Source organism: Nelusetta ayraudi, unplaced genomic scaffold (genome assembly GCF_046127955.1).
Source record: "Nelusetta ayraudi isolate G7.1 ecotype Tasmania unplaced genomic scaffold, CSIRO-AGI_Nayr_v1 ptg000011l, whole genome shotgun sequence".
In the NCBI taxonomy this organism is placed as follows: domain Eukaryota; kingdom Metazoa; phylum Chordata; class Actinopteri; order Tetraodontiformes; family Monacanthidae; genus Nelusetta; species Nelusetta ayraudi.
Window position 1 is genome coordinate 7117501 of NW_027466061.1, and position 9571 is coordinate 7127071.

The 9571-nt window shown below is 40.6% G+C and overlaps 1 protein-coding gene across 1 annotated transcript in view; it reads left to right on the forward strand.

The window, feature by feature from the left end:
- Nucleotides 1-7102, forward strand: part of zc3h12b (zinc finger CCCH-type containing 12B) — a 7952-nt gene extending 850 nt beyond the window's left edge. Inside the window, exons 2-6 of the mRNA XM_076020340.1 lie at nt 2687-3483; nt 3634-3773; nt 3938-4172; nt 4379-4485; nt 4584-7102. Coding sequence (XP_075876455.1) covers nt 2864-3483; nt 3634-3773; nt 3938-4172; nt 4379-4485; nt 4584-6019 — 2538 coding nt within the window. The 5' untranslated portion in view covers nt 2687-2863 and the 3' untranslated portion in view covers nt 6020-7102. The remainder of the gene's footprint in view (nt 1-2686; nt 3484-3633; nt 3774-3937; nt 4173-4378; nt 4486-4583) is intronic.
- The last annotated feature ends 2469 nt before the right edge of the window (nt 7103-9571 follow it).

Genomic DNA, 9571 nt, shown 5'->3' on the forward strand with positions numbered 1-9571 from the left:
TAATAATAATAATAATAATAATAATAATAATAATTATTATTATTATTATTATTGACTTGTTTCCCCACACAGCTGATGAACACGAAATCATTTTAGATTGTCTTTAACACCTAATAATACTAATTTTATTACTTCTATATTTTACTGTCACTATAAGTGCCGTGCCTCCAGTGAAGTGTAAGTTGATTTGAAGTTAAAGGATATTTAAAAACTATTGCTCATATCTGACTTCAGGTTGTGTGTGTTGTTAATATCACTTCTCCAAATGCACAGCCTCTCCTGTTGTCATTGAAACAGTTTTGCTCATTTTTGGAGTCATGGCAGTTGTAGAACTTGAGAATACTGCCTGTTAGTGAATTGGGTGAAGTGTCCAAGCATAGTTCCCATAGGTTCACTCAGATGATTGGTGAATAGCTGGGAGTACAATGTGATTTGATCAGCTTTTCCATAGGAGTCATTGATGGTTTATCATTTTTCATCATAATTATTCACTAGACTCTTGCTGTTGTGTTTTTCCTTAATTTTTATGCAGTATTGTAAGGGATAATGGACCACATAGAGTGAGTGAGGTCTGTACTCAACTAAATTACAACGTACAAAGTTTAAACTTGTACTTTTGCAATGACTTTAGTCAGTGTGAACATAATGATGTGTTGTTGTTGACTAAAACATAACTGGGGGAAAAAAAACAAGAGTTGTAAAAGAATAGAATCTTTTCGCATAAGAATGTGTTATGAAGGACCAGACTTGTTTTTCTTCTTCTTTACTATACAAGTAAAATGCCAAAGTGTTTTTGTCCCTTCAGTTCAGAATTTCTTGTTTGCCCTTCAGCAGATTGTTGCACAGTCATGGTGGTTAGAGCTGAATGGTTTTGATCATCTTTGCAGTGTTAGCCGCACAGTCATGATCTCCAGATATCTAAATGCAGCCCACACTAACCATAGTGTTGATTATCTCCGCTTCACACTGATTAATATGTGGGGTCGTCAATGTAAAAGATGGCTTTAGAGTCCTGCCTCACTTGTTGCTATGAAACGTAACCACATAAGGCTGTGCATGTGCAAAGACAGTCTGGAGGCCTTTCTCAGTCCAAGCTTGTAAATCTGGAGGTGGATGGAAAGGACTGGAACATGTGAAACAAGTACTGGTAGCTGACTGAAAACACTGTGGTGTTTTCACTGGCTTATCCTGAGTATAATGTTGTATTTTTTGAAATTGCCACAGTTGTACATCCCTATGAAACAGTTTGTGTTCAGTCGCAAATAGTTTTCACAGGTCACACGTAGTGCCTGGAAGCAGATGGGTTGATTGACCTTCAGAGCTTATATTGACTTGTCTGGCATATTACGAGAGAGACATACATATATCATTGACATATCACATCATAGGCAAATTGTTTGCAACTTAAGTACATCTTACCTTGTTGACAGTCAATGTCCTGGGCCACTGTATTAACCATACTTTGACGTCTACATGCATACAAGGATCCATATTGCGTTTCACTTTTCTATATAAAGTAACAACATATTTATTTCCTACAAAATGCATTGCATGAAGAGTTTTACTGTAGAGTTGTAGTGTAGCTGTAAGTGTTCTGCATTCACAGACTGCCTGAAAAGAGATGATGAGCTGTGTTTGTGTTAGTCGTGACTGGTAAAAAGGAGTTCGCTGATGACAAGGCTGTGTTGCTAGGCAACACACATCATGGGCTGTGCCTCTTGAAGCTGGAAGCTGCCTGTATTCAACTCTCTGCGAGACTGAGGCGAAGGGTTTTCTAGCTCTTCGGTTCATCTGTGCAGTCATTGTCAGGTTATTTGCTTGCCATTATCCTCATGTACAAAATTGAACTTGGAGATGTTAAGGGGGTTGTGATTCAGTTGTAATCTGCTGCTATCCGAAAGGAATTTCTTCTTTATTTTTTTTAGCTCGTCCGTCAGTGGGCTGCAGGTGCAGGGTTGCACTGCTCAGCCCACACTGTCTCAGGTTGAGGTAACTCTTCTCTCCTACTGCACACACCTTGTGTGTGACTGGCCCAAGTGCTGCTTCAATGACCAGCAGCAAGCATTTCATGCTAACTATATAAAGTCTTGTAATAACTAATCACTTTTGCAAAACCACTGCAGAAGTATATATTTACGGTAGATTTAAAAACGTGAGACAGGAAAGTGTGGTGGTTTAAGTCATGTAGCTATTGTTTTTTTTTAAGGTTCTGTGACATATAGCAGTATGTATTTTACAGTGTTTTTTTTGCCATGGCAAGAAGTTGCTAGTGGAGTGAAATAAAGAGTATAGAGGTTTTTCTCAGTATATGACAGACATTATAGACTATGAAAGGTTTTGTCCCTTCTAGTGCTGCTGTTGTTCTTGGGGTTTTCTCGGTAGCTAACCAGTATTTTCCATTTGCTGCCTTTGGTCAAATGCTCTAGATGTGCTTTGCTTCCCACACATGAAGAATTTATCGGTAAACCACAAGTGGGTTAGGAAGAAAAACAGTTTAATATTTTAATATTTTTGTGATTTCAAAAGACAGTTGCTTGCGTGGTACAGGGTTGTGTCTTTTTTTTAATTATTATTATGTCAATGTGATTTTCTCACAGGTAAAACAAATGAGCAAATAAATGAATGGTTATTATCCATTACTTCCATTCCATTACTAAATATAACTTTCCATTGCGCTGTCTTTCAGGTTTCATTTGTTTGACTCTGCCAGCCCACAGAGGAAAATCTGCTTAATTTCAGCTGTAAACCAAGAGCCAGCAAAACTAACGTTCCCCTATGAGTATGGCACTGTGGTTGCAGCAGAGATGATAAGCATGGGGTGGATATTGGAGGCGTCAAGAAGAACGTGACGACAGTATGGTCAATGGTGGAGGAGCTCAAAATGGAAAAACACCCATGGCAGGAGGAGAACATTGACTCAAGCGAGGCCCAGCACGGCACCGATGATTCTGAGGATGGAAGCAGCACGGAAAGCGAGTCAGAGGAGCAGCAACACCAGAAGGTACAGGGAAACAGCAGCAAGAGTAAAGTAAAGGAACCTCTTGCGGTCACCAAACCCCACCGACAACTGTGTCGCTCTCCGTGCCTCGACCGACCAAGTTTTTCCCAGTGTAGCACTGTGCAAGATTTCCGAGAAGATGAGAGCGGTGCAGCAGCAGGGTCGAAGACTGCGAGTGGCAAGGAATATCAGTCCAAGATGGACTTTGCTTTGAAGTTGGGCTACTCGGGAGAACAGGTGCAGACGGTGCTCAACAAGTTAGGGGCTGCTGCACTCATCAACGACGTACTCGCCGAGCTGGTGAGGCTCGGAAACAAAGTAGAACCCGAAGTCCAGCCGTGCAGCAGTACAACCATTGCAGCTATATCACGATCACCATGTGTTAAAGAGACTGTTAGTCCTGAGGTGTCGATGGAAGAAGACTCTGTGGATACCTTTGATAACCTGAGGCCCATTGTCATTGATGGGTCCAATGTGGCAATGAGGTGAGAACACACTCGTGCGCAGTAGTTTATTCCAATGCGCCTTAATGTCTTGTTTAGTTTGCAATGGTCTTGAATTGTCTGAACGTTTGCCTTGATTAAATGTCAGACATGAAATTCAAGTATTCTTCATACATTACTTTTGTTTTGTAGCCATGGAAACAAGGAGGTATTCTCTTGCCGTGGTATCCAGCTTGCTGTTGAATGGTTCTTGGAGAAAGGGCACAAAGACATCACTGTGTTTGTCCCAGCCTGGAGAAAGGAACAGTCGCGACCTGATGCTCTCATCACAGGTGAGAGAGCCATTTATATGTGTTTAATTATTACCCAGTGAAGTGTGTAATATTACATAACATTGAAGAGTTATTGAACAGTAGTCACCCTGGATTGGATTATTTAATCTAATTTTTAATCTCATTTATTGACCATCAAATCTCATACAAATTGCCTCTTTCAGATCAAGAAATACTGCGGAAACTGGAAAAAGAAAAGATCTTGGTTTTCACCCCTTCTCGGAGAGTTCAAGGGAGGAGAGTGGTGTGCTACGATGATCGCTTCATAGTGAAGCTGGCTTATGATTCTGATGGAATTATTGTGTCAAACGACAACTACAGAGACTTGCAAAATGAGAAACCAGAGTGGAAGAAGTTCATTGAGGAGCGTCTCCTAATGTACTCATTCGTCAATGACAAGTAAGACATCCTATTTCATTTCTGAGGCAAACACATTTCATGCATAGACAGGCAAGGATTTGAAAAGAATTAAAAATGGACTCATGTGTTTTACTCTAAGCAAATGTTGTATTATTAGCAAACTGGAAGTGGACCAATCCTTCGTACTTTGCACGAAGGCCTCTTAACTAATAAATCAGGCATTTCATTTTGAAATATTTCAACAGGTTTATGCCACCTGATGATCCCCTGGGAAGACATGGTCCAAGCTTGGAAAACTTCCTCCGTAAGCGACCTGTTGTTCCAGAGCACAAAAAACAACCTTGCCCCTACGGTAAGTTCTCCTGTGTATTTTAGTGGTCTTGATTCCAGTTATGTCTGAAGTTTTACCTTTGTGTCCTTACATATTCTTCTGCTCTTTCTTCAAACAAGGAAAAAAGTGCACATACGGACACAAGTGCAAGTACTACCATCCGGAGCGCGTCAACCAGCCACAGCGGTCTGTGGCTGATGAACTTCGGGCCTTTGCAAAACTGTCTGCAGTGAAGACAATGAGTGAGGGTGCTCTCGCTAAATGTGGCACTGGTCCAGTGACTGCCAAAGGAGACGGCACATCTGAGGCCAAACGCGTGGCACCCAAACGCCAGTCTGACCCCAGTATTCGCTCAGTGGCCTGCGAACCTCCAGAGGCACTCTCCGCGGTTAGGAAGGCTGAGACAAATTCAGTGCCTTCCCTTGTGTCTGCTCTCAGTGTGCCCACCATGCAACCCGCCAAAAGCCACGCAGCTGGAGCCTTGAACACACGATCAGCCAGCAGCCCAGTGCCAGGTTCTTTGCAATTTGCTCACAGTTCTCTGAGTTCCCTGGAGCACATGTCAAGTGTACAGTTCCCACCTATTTTAGTAACTGATAGTCATGGCGCCTCTGTTACATATAACGAACAGTTCCCCAAGTATGACTCGGTTAGTGACCATGGATATTATTCACTGCACAGTGACTTTTCCAATATGAGCATGAGCAGCATGCATAACGTCGACAGTTTCTGTAGCATGGAGCACGAGCATAGTGTATATCAGAGAAATCCCAGTCACTGCCCGGAGTCCTGCCTCAGTCATTCCAACAGCGATTCGTTCTCTTCCTATGGGGACTTCTACCCGAGCTCTGTGGACGGTAGCTTAGAGGAGAGCATGAAGGGACAGCAGCAGCCCTCTGCACAGGCTAGGATGCAGGCTTTTTCCCATGGCTTTCGCCACGAGGCGTTGACTAGAGTCCAGAGCTATGGACCAGAGGAACCCAAGCAGGCACCCCGCAAGCAGTCGGGATCTCATCTGGCACCGCACATTCAGCACGTGGCAGTGGGAGCCAGGTCAAGCTGCCCTGGAGACTATCCTCTCACGCAGGCCGTCCTGCCACCTTTGTCGTCGCAGCCCACACGCTCTCTGGGCATGACGCGCATGGATAGCATATCGGACTCAAGGCTATATGACAGCAACCCAATGCGGCAGAGGAGACCCCCGCTGTGCCGAGAGCAGCACGCGAGCTGGGACCCTCTGCCCTGTGGGAACGAATCCTTCAGTTATCATTCGTATCCACTGAGCAACAGCCTGATGCCGTGTTGTGAGCGGGTGATGGTGCGCAGCATGCCAGAAAAGATGGAACAAATCTGGAACTCGCCGTGGGAGGTGGCGTCAGCAGGTGAACACCAAGAGCGCCATGTCATCCCAGACCACCAGTATCAAACATATCGAAACCTTTGTAACATCTTTCCTGCTTATGTAGTCCACTCAGTGATGGAGAAGAATCCCCATTTGACCGATCCACAGCAACTCGCTGCTGTCATTGTCACAAAACTGAGGTCATGCAATTGAGCAAAAAATCTGAGTAAACCAAGACAAAAGATCCGACCGGGGGAACGCAAATTTTGTTTGGAAAGATAGGCTCTTGTTATGTGTTGCTGTGTGTGCAACATCTGCCCTCAGGATTTTTTGTTTTTATGTCTTGAATGGGAAGTCTGGTACGCAGATTTTACAGTAGGACGGAATTGAAATAACCAGCATTATGGAAAATGATCAGACTAGTTTCTCAAATATAAAGTCATGTGAGCATGGACATGTTTTATTTAAAGTGCAGTGCAGCTGGTATGGCATAACAGTTTATAAAATATCGAATTCATAAGACATTCATGATGCCTGTAATAATGCTGCTTGGCAACAAAGTACATTGCAAAATGAAAAACCTAAAACCTTAATTTAACACAATCAAGTCCAAAAGAATCGGTCTTTAATATTCCCTTGATAAACAAAGAAAAAGAAAACCTGCTTATGTTCAAATATGATTTGATTTTAACTCTTGTTTAACAACCATGCTATTTAGGTTTTTTTTGTTGTTCATTATTATATTTTTGTTCCCTTTGAGTGTAATTAGAATTATGGCGCTCTGGAACATGATGATTCTACCTTAATTCTAACATAGTCGGTTGTATTTAGTTGAGTATGATACTAAAACTTGACCTTAAATGTGTCTGTGTAGGGCTCTAACCACAGGTGGCTCAGATCCTCAATCTGGCCTTATGGGGAAAAACATTTGAGGGGAAAACACTCTCTGAAGATCTCTTATTAATCAGGCATAAGATAACCAGTGTGCATTCTTCTTGAAGAGGATGTTCAGGTCCTGTGAATGTGTTATGAACAGCATTGAAAATTGTTTCTGCTTGAGTGAAGATATAAATAGCGCTGCCTGATCTGCCTCTGCTGTAAATAGTTCTTTCGAGACTTTCAAGCATTTGTTTCGAGAAGTTTAGTTGATTGGGAGGTTGGTACATACACATTAACCGTATGTAGAACAAAAGAAAGTTTCCTCTCAAGTCAAGCCAAAACATTGCCCCCAGGTGGTGGGCTGCAGTGCTAATCATAAAACCTGCCTGCCTCTAATTAGACACAGGGCAAATTGGTAGAAGAAGTTTTAATTTTAGCTATTATTTATTATTTTTGAAACAAAATCTAAGTTAGATGCTAAGGGGAATAAATATGACGTGTGACAATTCCCTTTAGTTTAACTTTCAATCTTGCACCTCTGCCAGCTGGTCAGTATGTAGATGCTGCCCACACATGACATCACCAGCTTAAGATGGCAGCACTGGTATTTAGGATACTTTGGGCTACTTTCCCCACCCCACGTCGGCCTTCATCGTCCGTCTTTATATCAATGATACATACCTCACATCACAAACTACGACATTTAATGGCCTTATATCTGAATGACCTCACGCTTTAATCATTGTCTGATTTGGATTCGGTGAACGTCTTATTCACTGAAGCCACCTATTTTCAAGTGTAAAGCACTATCTCATTATCTAAAGAGATATATTTTCTCAGTCTCGCTTAACAAAGCTACTATTTTGGTAGAATTTGACCGTGCACAAGGCAAGACAAAAATAGAAGTTGGACTTGTAATAATGTGCACATATCTATGTATATAAGATCACATGAAAGCCATTATTTTAAAGTCATTTATAAGCTGCTAAATAATGCCAAAAAAGAAACAATTTATATAGTGTGTTACACAACAAAACATTTTGGTTCCACAAATGGATTGGATAGTAGTATATATAAACTTCTGTGTTTGGATAATTTACTATTTGTATAGTTAACTTTCTGATTTTATTGGACACGACGTACGTGACTTTCCTATTTATGTGTCAATTTCGTTGTGCTGATCTTTTGAATGTGAAAATATTCAAAGTATCTTTGTTTAAAACAGTAGCTCTAATGGACTCCTTCAAGTTGTCAGCAGAGCAGATCGAGTCATTTTGTTTCATTAACGACCTTTACATGCACTTAAGTAAAATGTTCATTTCCAGATTCAGGGAAAGCCCCTTTCTTTTTGCAGAAATTACAAATTGTTTTCTTTTATTAGTCTAAAACCTCAAATTAAGTGTGGTTTATTGGGCAAATAATCTAATTTGATTTCTGTGATATAAATAGTATGGAGGGTTAGTCATTTCTATTTCATGTGCAAGTTTGCATCAGGGAGACCCATGTGAGAAAAAGGTCACCACTGCAGTAATAGGGGAATTAAAGCAGTGTGGTTTTACATAAAATATATAAAACAAACTTATTTATTGACTTTGTAATTTAGTAAAAATCACTCTTCACAGTGAAAGAGGGTTATTCTATGTAAACAGAAAAATTATGCCATTGCAATGCATACAAACAGCCCCCCCCCCCCCCCCCAAACTGTCAAAACCTTTATCTGGCAATTAATTTATTACTTAAATGTATGTAAATGCCACAAAAAGTCAGAAGGACTTGTTTTATAGGTTGGCTGTGTGGTTATTTCATTTGTTACTAAGATGATTTCCTGTTCAAGACAGAAGACTTAATGAAGACTATTGAACAGTGTTTGCACAAGGAATTCTTTGACAGACTGAATATTTTGCTTGTCACATTTTTCGAGTAAAATACTAGTAGGGTTATAAAAGGCATGGGATTGACTACTTTGTGGTATGTTGTAGAGTATTCACTTTGAAATTTGAAAAAAAAAAAAAAAAAAAAAGTAAATTGCATAAAGCGTAATGAGTGTTGAAGTTGCTCTCTGTTTTTTATTGAGAGGCTGAATTGCTGAAATCCAGATGGAACGTATGCATACATGCAGCCAGTTCTAGGATTTGGCTGTGCCTTGCAGCAAGTTGCTCTCAGGATGCTTTCGATTTTCTATTCTTCACTATCGATCTGGCAAAAACCAGTGGTCACTGGCACGAGTGTAGTAGTGATAGATTTTGTGAAAATCCTACGTGTAACATGAAGTACCTTAATGTTAATGTACAGTTGAACTGGAGGGATGGCGTTGCAAAACTTTGTGCTTCTTATGTTTATTCTTGTTATGCACCTTTAAATCTCAAAAACCCAAGCTATAGGGGTGGCTCCTCATGATGCAGCTGTAAGCAGATGCAGTAATGTTGGTTCCATGGAGCCAAAGAAATATTTGACAATATACAATATCCATATACAATCAAAAATTAAAACTTTACTACAATATTAGCTTGAAATTGGCCAACTTTACACATACTGGGTACTCAAAGATGCTTTCTATTACAGAGTGGATCATGCTTGCCATTATAATGAGCACATTGGCATGGTCGGATTTAGTTTTTTCTGGACATCTGCCTATACGTGTTAAAAAACAAAAATAACAAGACCCAACTGTGCTTAATCAAATTTAAAAAAAAAAAGAATAATAATGCAACATTTAAAAGTACATTAGTGTCTGTTGTTCTAAGCACATTGAAGCTTCTGAGAGGATAAGAAACTACCTTGATTCAACATCAATCCCGGTGCCCCCTTGTAGATAATGACTTTATATGAATTACTGATCTTGCAGCTGTAGCTTGAAACATGTCAAGCCAACCCCAGTAGCTAGAT